The sequence below is a fragment of the Lampetra fluviatilis genome, chromosome 65 (assembly GCF_964198595.1).
Source record: "Lampetra fluviatilis chromosome 65, kcLamFluv1.1, whole genome shotgun sequence".
In the NCBI taxonomy this organism is placed as follows: Eukaryota; Metazoa; Chordata; class Hyperoartia; order Petromyzontiformes; family Petromyzontidae; genus Lampetra; species Lampetra fluviatilis.
Window position 1 is genome coordinate 1,181,923 of NC_136339.1, and position 19,759 is coordinate 1,201,681.

At 45.5% G+C, this 19,759-nt stretch overlaps 1 protein-coding gene across 1 annotated transcript; it reads left to right on the forward strand.

Moving 5' to 3' along the window:
• Positions 1–3,580: 3,580 nt before the first annotated feature.
• LOC144952013 (cornifelin-like) lies at positions 3,581–18,982 on the forward strand. Its single transcript, XM_078882402.1, has 3 exons — positions 3,581–3,701; positions 15,865–16,001; positions 18,836–18,982. Exons 1-3 carry the CDS (start codon positions 3,581–3,583, stop codon positions 18,980–18,982), a joined length of 405 nt encoding a protein of 134 aa, XP_078738528.1.
• Positions 18,983–19,759: the final 777 nt, after the last annotated feature.

Genomic DNA, 19,759 nt, shown 5'->3' on the forward strand with positions numbered 1-19,759 from the left:
ATCGCGTCCCTAACAACAGACATCGCTTGAAACGGCGTCCCTGACAACAGCATACCTAGCAACATGCTTCTCGAGCAATGGCGTCCTTAGCGACAGGCATCCTTAGCAACGGTGTCCCCTAGCAACAGGCGTCCCTAGCAACAGCCATCCCCTAGCAACGGCTGGTCCTGAAGGACGCCTCGTGAGAGGTGCTGGAATGGAAGGAATGAGAATGCATTTGATGAATGAGTTATCGAATGAGGTAAGAATAAAAAAAATGTTGCCTCAAAAACGTTCACAATGCTGCTCATATGTACTGAAAAATTCAACAGCTGATGCCTTAAAGCGATTATGTGGTTGTAAAATCAAATGTTTCGCTGTTTTATAGCACACGTGCGTGAATGATCAGATTAGTTATAAATGACTGAAAAATGAGAGTGCCAAGATTGAATGAATGAAAGTACGAGTAACTGAATGACAGAGAAATTAGTAGGAGGCAAGAGTGAGAGACTGAGGAAAGAATGAAGACATTATAGAACGAGTGAGTAAATGAGGAAATGCACGTGTGAATGGAAGGATTGAAAGGATTGAGGGAGTGAATAAATTAGTGGAATGAGAGATACATCAGCAAAGGTGGAAGAGAAAATTGGCCAGAACAAATTAAACGAATGAATTAATGGAATGAGTGACTAAAAGAGAGATACACGAGATACACGAGTGAGGGAGGAATGAGTGCGATAATGAGGGAGAAATGTGTGCAAGTTACAGTGTGCTTTAGTTGCGTGATATAGGGTTAAGTGGTGTAACTGTGTGGTATAGGGTTAAGTGGTGTAGCTGTGTGCTATAGGGTTAGTGGTGTAGTTGTGTGGTATAGGGTTTAGTGTGTAGTTGTGTGGTATAGGGTTTAGTGGTGTAGCTGTGTAGTATAGGGTTTAGTGGTGTAGCTGTGTGGTATAGGGTTTAGTGGTGTAGCTGTGTAGTATCGGGTTTAATGGTGTAATGTAATGGTGTAGTAGTGTACACAAGTGGCATCGTGTGTACTATAGTGGTATGATGATGTCGTGGAATGTATTCGTGCAGTGATGTGGTGCAGTGGTGTGCTGTTTTGGTTTGGTGTAGTCATGTGGTAGAGTGGTTCAGGATGTAGTGTGCTGTAGTGCACGGTGTAGTTGAGAGTCTAGTTTAGTGGTGTGGTGTAGTTGCGTGTTGTAGTGTGGCAGTGGTGTCGTGAAATGTGGTGGTCGTGTACAGCAGTGGTGTAGTGTTTCGTGAGTTAATGTAATGGTGTAGTGTAATGGTGCAGTGCAGTTGTTCAATCTTGATTTGAAGCTTTCGTGACTGCAGGAATCTATACTCTCTGGTTAGTTATACCTACGTGACTTTACCGAAAGCACCAGAGTAGTGCAATGGTTATCAACCTTGATTGGCTCCTGTACCCCCTCCCCTCCTTGTCTGACCCAACACGGTTTTGATAAATAAATGTAACGAATGATAAACATTGTCAAAAACATTTTTTGTAAATGTTTTAATCTTGTGAGGTTTATCCGAACGAGCGAGTAACTGCGAGTGAATACAAAAACATTCTACGGACTTTCTGCGCAGGTGACGAGATGTGTTCACGCTGGACGGTTACTCTTGGAAACCAACATTGTTTCCGATCAATGAGTTTAGAAAGGTCTTTCACGTCGTTCTAGGTTACAAAACGGATTACAATGTTATCATAGTTATTTCATTATTGGCAGATCCGTACAACATGATTATTCACCAATGATTCTCACCTACGATGTAATTTCACACATTTATAAATCACCTCGCGTACCACCCCCTGGGACATTGACAGGGGGTGAGGTGATGCCTCTGGTGTGGGTCAATCAGTTTCAAAGACAATGTACACATTATTAACAGAACATGTTTGTTTTCACGTTCTATCCGTAACGTGTGTGGTTAATGCAGACTTGATGCCTTGCAAAAGGTGAGCCCATTTGGTGTTTGAACAACTTAACACCATGCCTGTTTTATTGCTAGAATGGTAAAATATATTCTTACGTTTGCATCACATGAGATGCAAAGTGTGAAATCACAGCCACCGAATAAGCCCAAGGATACTCTTTGGTTCATTCGGTAAAGTCGCGTAGGTATAAAATTAAATAAATCACGACGTTTCGGGCGCAACACAAGCGTCCGAAACGTCGTGATTTATTTTATTGTATACCTACGTGACTTTCCCGAATGAACCAAGAGTATGGATTCCTGCAGTCACGAAAGCTTCAAATCTATATTGATGCCCAAGGATATTCGAACCACCCCTCTGAGCCTTCCCTCTAGGTCAGGCATGGTGCAAATATAACTGATGGCTGTCCACCTTAATAGGTGCTCGCTAAGCAGTACTTGACCATGCGGACAGATAGTCAATGTACACGGTGGTTCCGATTGTCTTTCGACCCCCCTCCCCATTTAAACACATTCCTGCGTAGGGAGCTGGTAGGAACATTGGATTGCTCGGTCAATGGCTAGGGTCAACGGCGGCGTGGTGTATTCCGCAAATATTTCCGACTGTGAGGGCGGGCACAAGCCGGCGTGAGTAGGTTAAACGTTGAGTTTTATAAGGGCACCACGGGGTGACCAGCCCCTCCCCACCCAACCCCACCCCTCCCACCCCCCACCCAGCCCCACCCTCTCCACCCAGCCCCTCTCCACCCTCCCCACCCTCCCCTCCCCACCCAGCCAAACCCTCCCTACCCAGCCCCTCCCCACTCTCCCTTCCCCTCCCCACCCAGCCCCTCCCTCCCCATCCAGCCCCTCCCTGCACGACGGACAGACGGACAGAATAATCCCCTGTGGGCTGGTGTAACCATGAGGTTCCTACCAGTATTATCTAAGAATATTTTTTTAAAGTAAGGTTTCATTTATAATCAACGATTTTTGGGTTTAGATCGCGTTATTTATAAATGTGTCGTAACCCTCCACCACCCGACACGGCCAATCAGTAAAAAAAGTGTCACGTTGACAAAAGACAAATAGTTCACTGCTTTAGCCCACCGGTGTGTTGAAGCGTGAAACCACAACATTTACAATTTGAGTACGACGTTTCGCTGGTAATTGCATCCAGCATCATCGGGCAATTCGCCAGAATGGTGAGGCTCTGCTGTGTCTCCCGTTCTTATATAGAGCAGCAGCAGGGTGACGTCATCATTAACTCATTAACTCATCAGGTGCAAAGATTTGAGGGGGGGGGTTATTGTAATTATATACTTGATTAGTAATAAGGCTATTGTTACGATGCGAGTTGTAGATTAGTAATCATTTGGAATGTGTTCTATTGTTATTATGCTACATTAATAATCAGTTAGTGCTTGTTTCCCTTATAAGGAATTGTAATGCATCTTCATTTAAAACATATCTGAATATGCAAAAATGGAAAAGAAAAAAATGTAGGGGTAAATTCATTGAAGGAAGTCACAAGACATCCGGACCATCTTGTAAGTTGAATCACCGAGGGCCATGGATCTCTGTGTTGTGTGTGTGGTGTCTGTGTGTGGTGTCTGTGTGTGTTTATCTGTGTGTGGTGTCTGTGTGTAGTGTCTGTGTGTAGGTTTTCGCTATGGAATTCCAGGTGCAGTACCCCGTGATCCAGCAGCAGTCCGAGCTGCAAAAGACCCACGCGGTGCAGAAGATGCAGTGGTCTACCGGCATATGCGACTGCTGTAACGACATGAATGTTTGTAAGCAATGGCCGAGAGTGAGGTGGATGGTGGGGGTGCACTGTGGGGGGGGGGGGGGGTACGGGTGGTGGGGTGGTACAGGCAGGGAAGGTTTGATGGGGGGGGGCTCTCCCCCTAAGGGAAGCAAGCCGTGAGCTGTGCCCCCCACCCCTATCAAAGGCCATCAATGTAGCAATGTCCCTTCTTCTACTGGCTCCTTATCCCCACCAAACTTGAACCATGGAATAGGACTTCGGTAGTGGCCAGCTGACTGCAACCCACCGCTCCAGGCCCACATGCAACAAAATACAAATATCGCCCCCTCCGCCACCTGTAAGCCTCTAACAGGATGATGTTGTTGTTGTTGTGCGCAATTATTGTTTACGAGCAAAACCTATGAAGGCCGGCACGGAATACTAAACTATTAACTTCTTTTTTTTTTACTAGGAAAGGCCCACTGAGCTCGATAGCTCTTTTTCAGAAGCGATCTGGCCATCACAAATTAAAGCACAAAGAAGTGGCTTATAGCGTGGAAATATAGACCAGCCAAAAGCTCTAAACGCGTGATGTTGATTCTAAATGTGGAGGGGAAAATCTGAGAACCCGGAGAAAAATCCACATGACCACGGGGGGGAGAGACACAAACTCCAAATATACAGCAGCAGCAGGCATCGTCAGGGTCGGGATCGAACCGACGACCTCCTGTAGACCAGGCGAGGTAGTCAACATCTACCACGACCTCCTGTATACCAGGCGAGGTAGTCAACATCTACCACGACCTCCTGTAGACCAAGTGAGGTAGTCAACATCTACCACGACCTCCTGTATACCAGGCGAGGTAGTCAACATCTCTGAGCCACCGTTGCGCCCTTAACATCTCGCCGCATAATAGGGGGGGGGGGGGGCAACACCACGCCCGGTCACCCGATGTCTCTCTACCATGCCGATGTGTACACAGCGTACGTACCAGGTACGAAGCATTTTAAGGCCGTTGTCTTTATAGGGAAGGTCCAGAACCGCTTCAAATTTTCCCTGACACTGTTTATTGGCCGTGAGCGGGAATCAAACCTCGGGTTCGTAGCGCAGCGCTGCGCCACCGCTGCCCATACACACACACAGAGACGACGCTGCCTTCGTATCGCCTCTAAAGACTGTTGGGGCATGTGTTGTTAGCGAGTAGAAACCATGAAAGCCGGCACGGTACACGAGGGGGTGGTGTGGCAAGCACCATGCAGGTAAGGTTTGATAGGGGGGGGGGGCGATGTTTCCACACAGGCACCAGGTAGTCATATGAGGAGGCTGAATCGACCGAACAAACACGCCCTGAAACGCACACAAAAACACACAAAGCGCTTCGAGTCACACTCTAATCCCATGTTGTCAGGCAACAGCAGCAATAAAGTACCCCCTCGTGTTCCGTGCCAATCGTCACTGCTCGTGTCACTGGGCCAATTGATTTCAATACATTACCTACCTCTCACGCAAGTGAGTCGTCTCGCACACAGTCGCACACTTTTTTTCCCCGACAATCACTCACGGGGCAAATAAATATTAGGGCATTCGTCGATTGATAAGCCGGTTTTTCTCCACCAAAATAATTTAGAGGAAAATACAATTAATAATACAATTAATAATACAATTGAAAATACAATTAAGAACACATTCCTGCGGAGGGAGCTGGTAGGAACTTTGGGTTGCTCGGTCAATTGCCAGGGTCAACGGCGGCGTGGTGTATTCCGCAAATATGCCCGACTGTGAGGGCGGGCACAAGCCGGCGTGAGTAGGTTAAACGTTGAGTTTCATAAGGGCACCACGGGGTGACCAGCCCCTCCCCACCCAGCACCATCACTCCCACCTCCCACCCAGCCCCACCCTCCCCACCCAGCCCCTCCTCACCCTCCCCACCCAGCCCCTCCTCACCCTCCCCTCCCCACCCAGCCCCTCCCTCCCCACCCAGCCCCTATCTGCACGACGGACACAATAATCCCCTGTGGGCTGGTGTAACCAGGAGGTTCCTACCAGTAATAGCCTACCGTACATTTGTAATGCGCAGCAGAGGATTCACTCAACAACTCAGAATCGCCAGAAGGAATTGCAGAAAAAGCAGCCACGCAGTGGTGAGCCGTGGCTACCAACAATGTCCCAAACTCTGCGGTCCCCTATCTATGTTAAGATGTTTTCCAGACAATTTAAGTGTTTACACGTGGGAGGATATTGGAGTACCCTGAGAAGATCCACACAGACAGGGCAGGTTGTGGAGTGCACGTGTTTAGTCTGTTGTCCTTCCCCTGCACCTCGGATTGACACAGTTGGATATGTACGGTGCGAAAGAAATTCAACATAAAGGAGTCTCTCGATGATTCGCACGAATGACTGGGAGGACGGCCGTGGATAATTCAAAATCGCGGATAATCAAAAAATATAAATTTTCTGCGGATCTCTATGACGAGAAAGTTGAGTTCGGTTTAAGCACGTGACTTGTAATACATATTTCCATGAATAACAATGTATAATTGTTTTTAGATGATTAATTTAGGCTTGAGGGAAAATGCATGAGTTATGAATTTCTGTTAAAGTCTCAGGTGCGCAATCCGCAAATCGGCTAAAGTGCACGTGGATCATCGAGAGTCTGCTGTATAGTAGACATTAATATAGACATACTGCGTTCCTCTGGTGAGCTACGGGAAGGGAATTATGCAACATCTGGGTTTGATCAACCAACCCCGCTGCCTCCGCAGTGCTGAAGCCAAACTTCCATCAGTGGAATTAAGCCAACAAACGTCTCGATGTGTTGCAGGACCCTCCTGGAAATAGCATTGAGACTCGATGAAGCTTTCTTGGTACACACAATTAACTAAAATTTGATTCTTATTCAGATTACTGATTATTATAATTGAGAGTGGATTGTATTAACACCTAGATAATCTCAGTCACTTGAAAGATACCTTCGTTTACATTTGACACGTGAAAAAAATGTGTGTCGTCACACGCTCCTCTACCCGGCACAGTCAATTAATAAAGTATGTCACGTGAGCAGAGGTCCAGGTTTTGTGACCACTTCAAGACCACCGATCGAGCGGTGGGCGTGTTGGAGAGTTTATCTGACGCGCATTTAAACAATCGGATAATTTGATGCAACGCCGATGGTGGCAGCCAGCATCGTCAGGCAATTGCGAGAATTGTAGAATTGTCCTTCAGTCTTGAACTTCGTGGCCTTGTGCCACCGTACTACGCTTTCTTCGTCTCGCTTAATGTCCCCCCCTGCCTCGCCCACTCCGATCTCAATCTCTCCCACTCCTCACCGTTCCCCCCTCTCCTTATGCACAATCACCGTTTCCGCTCCTTTTTCCTACTTTCCCCCTTGCACTGAAACAAACTTCCCCTCCACATTAAGCGAGAAGCACCCTCCCTCTCTAATTTCCGCTCCTCCCTCAAGACCACCACCTCTTCTCCCTGGCCCATCCTTCCCTCAATCCCTAGGCACCCTAGTAACTCCGGTACCCACTAACCTCCCTCCCCAAACCCCATCCCTATTTACCACATCATTTTTAGATACCCTCATTATACTAATTTTAGATTTGAAGCTTTCGTGACTGCAAGGATTCATACTCTTAGGTTATTTTGGTAAAGTCACGTAGGTAAAAATAATAATAATAATGAAATAAAATAATAATAAATGAAAATAACTATTATTATTATTTCATCTAATTATACTACTCATAACCCTTGTAAAATTCCTTGGATGAAGGCGCTATATAAATTTTAGGTAAGATAATCGATTATCCGGCACCGCGCGATTATCTGGCTGCTGCTTACAAAATTATTCAGCGGTCCCTGGCGCCTATCCGAGGAAACCGCGGAAAGGCTGTGACCGAGTCCAGCGATCGGCAGCACCACGTGCGTGACGAAGAAAGAGGCTACGGTTGAATTCAGTGTTAAATATGATATAGAGTACATTATACACTATACATACAACTTAAACGATGAAAATACTGCACGTATAGATATCACCCTATGCTGCAGAGTCTTCGAGATTGGAATTTAAGTCTGGTACAGTAATATAGTCACTTTTCAAAGGAGGATATTTATTTTGTGGATTTGTTTATTTATCCAAATTTGATATGGTAAACAAATTTAAAACAAAAAATAACCGATACAAAACACCCAAGAATATGTAAAAATGAGCTGTTTTAAATGTTAATGATGTGGCGATTATCTAGCGTTTTTGAAAATCCGGCGCCACCTCCCCCCCGAAGCTGCCTAATGATCGATGCTCTACTCTATGATTATTTTTTATTATTTGCTGTGGGATATGAAGAGACAAAAGGGAAGCCCGCGTGTAAAGAAAAGAAGAGGGTGTTTGAGGCTGGGGGATGCTCAGCAGAGAAATGCATTCGGCCATATTTGTCTTAATCAGAATTAGAACCAGGATATTTCTTCTGCAGGAGGAATCCGATGAGCTATGAAACTCTTTATTCCACAGATATCCAGTCGGGGCGCGAGGTCAGAACGGTTTTTTTTTTTCTGGCGCCCCATGCCTCACCCCTAAAGCAACCGGAAAATCGATCATCTCCTGCACGTGGTGCGATGCCATTAATGTGCATCAGCAAACTGCCCTCTACTTACCGGGGTCAGAACACTCGAGGCATAATTGGAAGCTAGTGAGGTCAAACCCTCGTTGGATTACCTCATGCACAACATCATCATCATCTCTGTGGAGCCGCTAAAATGCGAAGCCCACTAAAAACCAAAACGAATCAGTAACCAGGAGTTGCCCACAGGAGCGACTGGTCCCCATCATGCTAAACGTAGAATTTCCACCACCAGCCTAGATGATCCCAAAACCTCGTCTTCAATGAACTCTCCTCTCCCGTCTCCCACGCTCGTTAGGCTCGTGTCGCGTTATGACCGAGGCTCACTTTGGTTGGCGGTGGGGTGTCACTGCATCCCCCACTCAGTCAATCCAAAGACTCGCGACCTCGCGTGGTGCTTTTATCGTCGTTGCTCTACCAGCCCCGGCACAGATGGTGCAAACGCCAGAAGCCACAGTTTGCTGTATATTTGGTGTTGACTGTTATGTTATCCAACTCTCTGTTGTATTACATTCCATTTCTAAGTATACTAGATTTGTGTTTCTGTTTCATGTATACCTGATGATGATTGCTTGTGTTGCAATCGAAACGTCGCATGCTAGTATTTAATTTATTATTTTATCTTCATACGTTACTTTACCGAAAGAACCAAAGAGAAATTCCTGCAGTCACGAAAGCTCCAAATTAAAATTGAACCACTTCTACGGGGAAGTTTTAAGTTTGTCTTTTTCTCTCTCTGCTTGTGTATCGATCTTCGTGTTTGTGTCTTTCAAATTTCACACTTACCTTCTAATTTAGCAATTTTTGGAAGAACGTAATCAACCAGGCTATGCGTTAATTATGTGTTGACCGACCCTCTGTGTTGCATTGCATTACATTTCGAAGTTTTGCTAGATTTATTTCATTTAGTGTACTTTCTCTGTCTCCACTCGTTTTGTCGTTCTTATGTTCTGCTCTCTCTGTGTGTCTCGGCTGTTGTCTCTCTCCTTCTCTGCCTTTGTCTGTTCCTCGTGTTTGTGTCTTGTCTCTCTTTAGAATTACACACTTAAATTCTAGCTTAGCAATCTTTGAAACACGTAATCAACCAGGCTATGCGTTAATTGTGTGTTGACCGACTCTCTGTGTTGCATTACATTACATTTCGATATTTTGCTAGGTTATTTAATTTAGTGTGTCTTTCTCCTTGTCTCATAATTTTGAAGCTTTCGCACCGTACCACTCGTCGTGCTACTCATTGACATGCTAATTTCTCTGACCCCTCCCTCTCTCTCCGCCCCCGCCCCCTCTCTCTATTTAAGGCCTCGACACAGAGGCGTGGCTTTCTCTGTGTGCCTATGTTTGTTCTCTATGTATCTCTGTGATATCTGTCTGCTTATATGCCTGTCTATAAGTTTCTGGTTCTGTGTTTTATCTCACTCTCAAATTTAACATTCTCAGGAAGAACGTAATCAACCAGGTAGGGTGTTGACTGTTATGTTATCCGACTCTCTGTTGTATTACATTCCATTTCTAAGTATACTAGATTTGTGTTTCTGTTTCATTTATACCTGATGATGATTGCTTGTGTTGCAATCGAAACGTCGTATGCTAGTATTTATTTAATTATTTTATCTTTATACGTGACTTTACCGAAAGAACCAAAGAGTGTATATTTGGAGTTTGCGTGTCTCTCTCCCCGTGGTCTCGTGGATTTTTCTTCGGTTCCTTCGGGTTTTCTCTCCACATTTAGAATCAACATCACGCGTTTAGAGCATTTGGCTTGAATACATTTCACACATAATCCGTAACCCACTTTGTTACGCTATCATTTGTGATGGTCAGTGTCGCTTCTGAAAAAGAGCTACATAGCAGCTCAGTGGGGCCTTACCTGGTAACATAAATAATTTATTATATTATGGATTCACAAAAAACTCTTATTATTTATATTATGCATAAAAACCTCTTATGGATAAATACAAAGTTGTTACAGCTCATCAGACAAACCAGGCGTAAGCACGAGGACGACGAGATAAGGAGTGTATCCAACGTAGGCCTCTTATCTCACACCCTACTTGGCCTTGGTCCAATAATCTCTGGCGTCATTGTGATGATAAAAAACAGCCAAGTGAGCTGTTTTGCGGCTGTGGGCATGCCGCCTTCTCCAGACATGTATTGTCTTCGTTGCTGCATGCTCACGAACGGAATACCTGCTGCTAGTGGTGAAGCCTGTAAACGATTAACATGCTCTAATGTCCAGTATTGCTATCTTTATATTGGGGGGAGGGTGTTATCATTCAGTTTGCGTCAAAGAAAGGATCACCTGTCATGTAATCTTATCTTGCCAGGTCTTTGTAAGGCTTGAGCCTGTTGCCAGTTACGGGGTTAGTCGGAAATCAATTAAGCTGTGGAGTTTAAAGGTGGACCAGTCACGCAACATTGGAAGATAGTAGCAAAGTTGCGTGCAACGCGAAAGTTGCAGTGGCTTTACTTTGGGGAGAGATACATTCTACTACGGGTGGTTCAGAGCACTTGGCTCCTGATCGGAAGTAGGCAAGTGCACATCCCGCCTAGGAATCAACTCCGTCGATCATCACAATAACAATCCTCATCATCGTCGTCGTCGTCATCATCCTCATCGGGTTTCTCAACCATTGTTGGCTTGCCACCTGTAATGAGTTTGCAGCCAAAATGTCCAGGAATTGTGATCTCCGTTCAGGACGCGTGATAACCCGTCCAGGAGTTATCGTGCGTCTTTGCTTTCATGCCGGCCCCATCGATCTAGGATTTCCTCAAAAGGGGTGGATCGCGCAACTTGATGCTGCTCTATTGATACGATGATAGCCAGGGTAGCTTAATCATCGGGCTTGGCCCAGGGTATTTTAATTAAACATTAAAATGTAATAATTGTTCTTAACATGTTTATCTATTGATTCGGGGGGCCCCTTGTAACTGACTGGGCTCTGATGCGTCTCATAACGCTGCCACATCACACCCCCTCCCCCATAGTTACGCCCTTGGGCACCACCAAACAATGACCCAATCTTTGCAGGGCCCTCATAAGGGGCCGTCCATAAATTACGTCACGCATTTGGGGTGGGAGGTCAGACATTTGTGACGATGTGTGACGAGGGGATGGGGGTTGAGAAATGTGACGTCACATTAAAATGCGCAAATTTAAATAAATATAGACAACACGTTCTACTTAAATAAATATACTTTTAAATCAATGTTTTCTGCTACAACATCAGAGTGCAGCGCCACATTAAATACGCACTACAATGAAAATAGTTTAAAGCGGTTTGAAGCATGTTTTATTTGGGGGGGGCAGAGCTTAGTGACGTCATATTTGAGGGTGGGGTATGACTTTTTTGACGCCCTATGAAGAGGGGGGGGGGTCGGAAAATCGTCCAAAATCGTGTGACGTTATAGTAGAACTCCTCTCAACGAGCACCCCTGTTAACGACTAATCGTTTAACAACGGGCCTCGATAGAGCCTAATGTGTAGTGTATAGTAGTGTAGTGTATAGTCATGTAGTGTATAGTGTAGTGTACAATGTGGTGTATAGTAGTGTAGTGTATGGTAGTGTAGTATATAGTAGTGTATAGTATTCAAATGTATAGTGTAGTGTTTAGTAGTGTATAGTGTAGTGTATAGTAGTGTAATGTATAGTGTAGTGTATAGTACTAGCAGTCGCCGCCCGCTTCGCGGGCGGTGTGTATATACTTGGTTGGTGGGGAGTTGAAGTGGCTGGACACAATATACATGTTTTGTTGATTTTTTATGTTTATTTGTGTGAGGTTATATGCATTTTTATGAGACGCTCAATCGACAATATTCAAGAATGCAACTTATTTAAATATAGAATTCAACTTATTCAAATATCTGGCGATACACGATATTCTTCGTGTACACTCCGTCTTCCTCCTCGTCGTCAGGTCCCTCAATAAGCGCCTTGATGTTGGATCTTGCCGTGACTCGCGATAGTGCCACGTACAGTTGGCCGTGCGAGAAGCATGGCGTTGGTAGATATAATCCCGGTTGTGAACAGTTTTCCCTTGCGCCTTGTTGATGGTCATCGCGAAGGCTGGGACAATGGGGAACTGTTTGCGCCGAAGTCGAAATGGGAAGTACTTCGTGTCCAATTCGCGGCGGATATAGTTGTTCTCAAGCAGCGAGTCCAAGACCAAGTGTGGGTACTCGGAAAGCTGCGGGAGGTCGTCAAAGTCCGACAGAGCCATCCCACCTGCCGTGAGGAACTCGTGGAGGCTGTGAAGGGTCTTGAACTTTACCATTTCTTTTTTTTTATGCTGCTAATCCTGCATAATGCACGGGTATAAGTAGTACTAATCACATACCTGCATTTCCCATATCCTCTCCCTTTGATGCTGCTAATCCTGCATAATGCACGGGCATAAGTAGTACTAATCACATACCTGCATTTGCCATATCCCCTCCCTTTGATGCTGTTAATCATGCATAATGCACGGGCATAAGTAGTACTAATCAAATACCTGCATTTTCCATAAAAATGCTAAATTTCTCTTGATATGCACATGTTTTTGTCAAGGCGCCCTTCCCCCCCTTCCAACCCAGCTTATATATATTCTCCAAGCACGTGTGCTGTTTCATTCAGACGCTGTCGCCTCGACAGACCTGGTTTTCACCTGAGGACGGCTGCTTGCGTTGTGGCCAAAACGTCGTGAGAATTATTTTATTATGTTTTATTTTATTATTTTATTACTTCCCATCTACGTGACTTTACAGAAAGAACCAAGAAGATTTACCATTTCTTCTTTGTTGGTCAGCTGGCGGTACTGGTACTCGTAATCGCGAGCCAATTTATCCCAGAGAGCCTTCGTATCTGCTGGCATGGAATACATCAGAATCGTAGCGAAGAGTTGATGAAGCTGGTACGGCATCTGAAAGAGCGAGGCTTCTTCCAGACACGCAACCCATTCGCGATCGCTCTCAAAGTAGCCTGCTCGCATGGCTGCTTCCAGCGGTTTGTTTTGTTTTATTTTATTCGTAACGCACCATCCATATGCGCGCCACCATCCACCATGCCCTTGCATCGCAAAGACACAGCTCCGGTGTGCGTCAGCGTGTGCGCCATCCACAGTGACATTGGTCAGCAATTGCACCGTTCCGATCGCACATAGATTGGCCCCTGCATCCTCCGTCTGTTTGTACACACAGACAGATCCGCTATGGGGCCACATGTTTTTTTTTCTTATAAAATTTTATTTTGTTCGTGTTTTTACGTTAACGTTTACGTATTCGCATTGTGGGTGTATTACGCATGCATCAGATTTTTGGGTTCCTCACATATGGTATCAGAGGTGGGTCACTCTCAATCGATCAATAACGGGGATCGTTTCAGTTATGACAGCTTGCAGATAGAAACATTGCATGATCGTATACTAATAATGACAGAATTTGTACCCCAGTGGAGGGCATCCCCCACCCGGCGCTTCTTACCGGTACTGTGAGACTTACAAATCCAGACCTCTCCTCCTCCTGAACCGTTCACAATACCCTGTGGTAGTACCATAATCATCTCAATAAAGCGATCACTTTCCAATGCCCATTTTGATCCCGGGAGTTACCCGGGTGGTGTCACACTGTACTCATTGTTTTCGCATGTCGCAAATTCCGATATGGCTTGTGCAACGTCCAGAGAATGACAGCGGCGGGGGCCGGGCTGCAACCTTTTTAGACAGTTTATTACATTTCAAAGTGCATGGGATTGGCACTCCAAAACATGAAAAATGTACAGTAACTCCAAATGCATCTGTGCCAAACATGATACGCGGACACATGCTGCATATTATGCAACACATGCCCTTACCAGCAGCAGCATGCACAACATCTCAATTACACAACCGAAGTAGACAGCAAGCCGTCCATGGAGACGTGATCAACGTCAATACATAATAATGGTAATAAGCCGGATAAACCGAAAAGTACCCATTGTACCCATCAAACAGTCAGCTGGGTTGCCCCATGGGGGTATCGACCCATGGGCGAAACTGTAGGGGGCGCTACGCAACTGGCCGTGGTCCCGGCAGGTGAAGCTGCCAGCTCAGTCCGCTAAGACTCACTGTATAGCGACCCCTGCCTACTCGTAATGTAAAGTTGTTTGGGGACTCCACTAATCGCAGCACGCAGCACCCATTTTTTACATAAATAAACGTAATATTAGCGTAACTACCATTCGCACACTTGCATACACACCACACTCACACAGCGCAGGGTCTGCGCCCACAGTGCACTGCAGCACTGCGGCGCAGACCTTGCCAAACCTATGCTATCGCTCTCTTCGGGGCGTGTTAATTATTTATTTTTTATCGAATCAAAGTGAGCTGTGGCTTTTTGCCGGCTGTTTTATTTTTATCGAATCAGAGCGAGCTGTTTGGGCGGGTCCGTGAATAAATTAACGTCCAGATACGCACGCAGACGACCAAACCAGCGTAGTTGTTAAAGATTGTAATGTATAGTGTAGTGTATAGTATTCAAATGTATAGTGTAGTGTTTAGTAGTGTATAGTGTAGTGTATTGTAGTGTAATGTATAGTGTAGTGTATAGTATTGCAATGTATAGTGTAGTGTATAGTAGTGTAATGTATAGTGTAGTGTATAGTAGTGTAGTGTATAGTGTAATGTATAGTGTAGTGTATAGTAGTGTAGTGTATAGTGTAGTGTATAGTAGTGTAGTGTATAGTAGTGTAGTGTATAGTGTAGTGTATAGTGTAGTGTATAGTAGTGTAATGTATAGTGTAGTGTATAGTAGTGTAGTATATCGTAGTGTAGAGTAGAACCCCTCTTAACGACCACCCCTGTTAAGGACTAATCGCTGAACGACGGGCCTCCATAGAGCCCAATGTGTCGTGTATAGTGTAGTGTATAGTAGTATATAGTAATATAGTACATAGTGTAGTGTATTGTAGTGTATAGTATTATCGTTTATAGTGTTTTATATAGTAGTTTATAGTAGTGTTGTATACAGTAGAGTAGTGTTTAGTAGTGTAGAGTAGAACCCCTCTTAACGAGTACCCCTGTTAACGACTAATCGCTTAAGATGGACCTCCATAGAGCCTAATGTGTAGTGTATAGCGTAGTGTATAGTAGTGTAAAGTGTAGTGCCTCCATAGCGCCTAATGTGTAGTGTCTAGCGTAGTGTATAGTAGTGTATAGCGTAGTGTATAGTAGTGTATAGTGTAGTGCCTCCATAGTGCCCAATGTGTTCGCTTACTGACCATTCCCCTGTTAACGACGGGCTGTTGTAGGTACGGTAAATATTAAATAATGCATTGATTAACCACGTTTCTTTTAATATGATGCGTTTATGTTGTTGTTAGTGTCTTTATGTATTAATATCCATTGTTTAAATATTATGAAGTACGTTTTTTGGGTGAAAAAGGTTAACTCTCGATGCTATCGGAACGAATTAAGCCTTTAAGGTGCATTTTCTTGACTCGCTAAATGACCAATTCACTTAACGACCGGTTTCATGGAACCAATTACCGTCGCTAAGAGGAGGGGCTCTACTGTCGGGCCAATTAACGAGCGTTGGTGTGGACTCTGCTGTGACGATGCCGTTGCTGCGTTCCCAGGTCTCTGCGGCACCTTCTGCATGCCCTGCCTCCACTGCCGGATGGCCAATGGCTTTGGCGAGTGCATCTGTTTGCCCCTCCTGCCCGGCAGCTCCGTGGCGCTGAGAACCGCCATACGTGAGCGCTACCACATCCAGGTGAGGAGACGCCAGCTCAGCGGTGAGCTCTTGTCGATGTGGGCCCTGCCACTGGCTTATTGCACGTGTCCTGTGATCCAGCCACTGTCGATGCGAGGTTTTTGATAGATCGCACAAGTGTTGGGAAAGTATGTATCTTCTTTTCGTGGATCTGGAGCAGCAGCCATAGCCTGCGTGTGCTAGGATAAGGTGATACAAGAGGACCCCCCGACTGGATTATTGCACGTGTCCTATGCTCCGGGCCACCCGGAGTGTCGATGTGAGGGTGATGATGAGTCGCAAGCTCACAGGTGTTTGGGAAACAACGTCAGTCTATGGGCGTCGAGCAGGAGCCGTGCCCTGGCATTTTACAGGAGCAACAATGTGTAATAAAGGTCGTGGAAGCAACTTCTAGAATCAGGTTCTTTATTTCTATTTCGTTTACAGCTCTCTTCATATGAACTCTACTACTGTCTTACTCCTTCACGCTGTTGACCGACAGCGTGAGAGGGAGGGAGAGAGAGAGACTCTTGCTGCCACGTGGCAGGCCCTGAACCCCCGCTTCTGCATGGTCTCACCCTCCGTTCGTTCCAGATCTGACCACGTGTTGCCCGTCTCAACCCCTTTTAATACCTGGGTCACGTGGTACCTTTCAACCAGTCGTGGGTAACCTCCCTGGAATCTTCCAGATTCCATCCTACGATCCCAGGACCACGCCCCTAACTCGTCCCCCCATTGGCTGTGGCTAAAACCAGCAAATCAAATCATCTCCTTCCAGGTGTCACCTTCCCATTACGTCAGGGCCACGCCCCTAGACCTCTCCCCATTGGTTATGGGCCTGGACCGGTAGAGCCAATTATCATGACGAGGTGTGATCAATCAACCACCCGGATATACCCTCACATTACATCAATGTACAGAAACAATGTCCAGATTGGAACACGTGGAGTTTCAACTCCACGTGTTCGGTATGTATGTGGATAGTCTTTTTTTATCTCTGTCCCCCTGGCACGCGAGGGTATTTTTCCAGGTTGTCCGGTTTCCTCCAACACATAAGCACTCATTAATTTGCCAATAACACCGTGATATGTAGAGGGCCGCAGAGCTTGGAGTAATAGTTGGTGGCTGCTGCTATTGCCTTCATGCTCGTATGTGGATCGTCCTCCTCGCGACCCTGAGTCGCCTCCTCCCCCCTCTCGCTCTCGACGAGAGCGAGCTGCGTCCTGCGCCTGTCGCTAAATGATTCGTCATATGCAGCGGCGCTCCACTATATACTACCCTACTATAAACTTGATTTGAAGCTTTTGTGACTGCAGGAATTGCTCTTTGGTTCTTTCGGTAAAGTCACGTAGAAATAAAATAAATTTAATAATAGAGCACGACGTGTCGATTGCAACACAAGCAGTCGTAATCAGGTAGAACTAAATTTGAGGGAGATACAAAGCACAGACACGGAGACACACAGACAGACACACAAGCAGAGAGAGACAACACAGAGACACACAGAAAGAGACACACACAATAGACACACACTACTATACAATACACTGTACACTACACATTGGGCTCTATGGAGACCCGTCGTTAAGCGATTAGTCCTTAACAAGGGTGGTCGTTGAGAGGGGTTATACTCGACATCCGTCGGAAACCAGCGGCCAGGAAATGTAGAAAAGAAGGACTTCACGCGCAACCATTATTTAGTTGTTGTCGTAATCATTGGTCGGAATCATTGCTGTGGAGGATATAAAATGCAACGAAAGAGATAAACGGGGCGTCACCCCTCTTGCCTCCGCATTGACAAAACAAATTAAACTCAAAAGTACTTCTCACGAATCGAATCAGCCGCACACACTGATAATTGCTCCACGTCACGCGCAGTGCATACACATCAGCACTGAGGAGACAAAGGCGGCCAGGCGTGGTGGTGGCCACCCACCCCTTCGTTGCTCCGCTAACACCATTTGCCCCGACGGTCTGTTAAGGGGCCGTCAATAAATGACGTAACGCGATTTTGGACGATTTTTTACCCCCCCCCCCCCTTCGTCACACGGCGTCACAAAGTCAGACCCCCCCCTCAAATATGACGTCACAAAAAAAATAAAACATGCTTCAAATCGCTATGAACTATTGTCATTGTAGTGCGTATTTAATGTGGCGCTGCACTCTGATGTTTTTGGAGAAAACATTTGTTAAAACGTAGATTTAATTAAGTAGAACGTTATGGGAACCTCATTTGCCAGTAAAAATATGATAATTGTTTTTTTACCCTTCTATCTGGCAACAAAACTGACACCTTTTTAGAAGGAGTCATGTTTGCATAGACCGCAATACCTGCAGTCATAATACAAACAAAAGACATAACTCTGATAATGTGCACTGTCCTTGAAGTTGATTGGTCCACACCCGAGACAGCTTTCCTTAGAGCCTAGTCTCACATGGGATGGACCAGATGACGCCTTTTGGCTCTAAGGAAAGCTGTCTCGGGTATGGACCAATCAACGTCAAGGACAGTGCACATTATCAGAGTTATGTCTTTTGTTTGTATTATGACTACAGGTATTGCGGTCTATGCAAACATGACTCCTTGTAAAAAGGTGTCAGTTTTGTTGCCAGATAGAAGGGTAAAAAACCAATTATCATAAGTAGAACGTGTTGTCTTTATTTTTTTAAAGTTGCACATTTTGATGTGACGTCACATTTCTCACCCCCCCCCCCCTCGTCACACATCGTCACAAATGTCTGACTCCCCCCCCCCGCTAAGTGCGTGACGTTATTTATGGACGGCCCCTAATGCCATAACTGGGGATCTTTGTCTCTGTTTAATTTCATGTTTGTTTATGAATTTTGTGTTCTAGGGCTCCATATGCGACGACTACGCGATGCACATCTTCTGCTGCTGCTGCATCTCGTGTCAGATGGCGCGAGAGATCAAACTCCACACGAAGCAGCCTGGCCCCATGCAGATCGTGAGAACCGCCGTCATCGATGAGCAGAAGCAGTAGCAGCAGCATCCACAGTAGTAAATACAACAGTAGCAGCAGCAGACACAGTAGTAGATACAAGCAGTAGCAGCAGCAGTAGCTACAGCAGTAGCAACAGTAGTAGATACAGCAGTAGCAGCAGCAATAACCACAGTAGTAGATACAGCAGTAGCCACAGCAGTAACCACAGTAGTATATACAGCAGTAGCAGCAGCAGTAACCACAGTAGTAGCTACAGCAGTAGCCACAGCAGTAACCACATCAGTCGCTACAGCAGCCACAGCAGTCGCTACAGCAGTAACTACAGCAATAGCCACGGTAGTAGCTACATCAGCATCCACAGTAGCCACAGCAGTAGCCCACCATTATTTTGAGCCGTAAAAAGGGTCTGGGAACTCTGTTCCAGGAATTGCTGTTGTTGTTGGCATCCCAAGTTGAATCTCGCCGTATGTTGTCCTCTTTGATTTTGCGTTGGGGCATTGCTGCTCGTGGTGGTGGTGCGTGCGTGAATGTTACGGATAGACTTACATTTGGCTTACCAAACAGACGTTTTGGAATCTTATCTTAACGGGATTTAAATAGCGCATTAATCAACGTGCTTTACGGATAATTAACAACGATACAACAACAATAACGCGTGTGTGAATGTAATGGTGGGAAATGAGGTGAATGAAATAGATGAGAGGAAGCAATGGGGGCGAATCTGTCGTGATGATGATGCGTGAATTCGGTGAAAGCAAAATTGATGACAGTAAATGACGATGGTGAATGGATTGAATGAATTGGGTTAATGAGTGA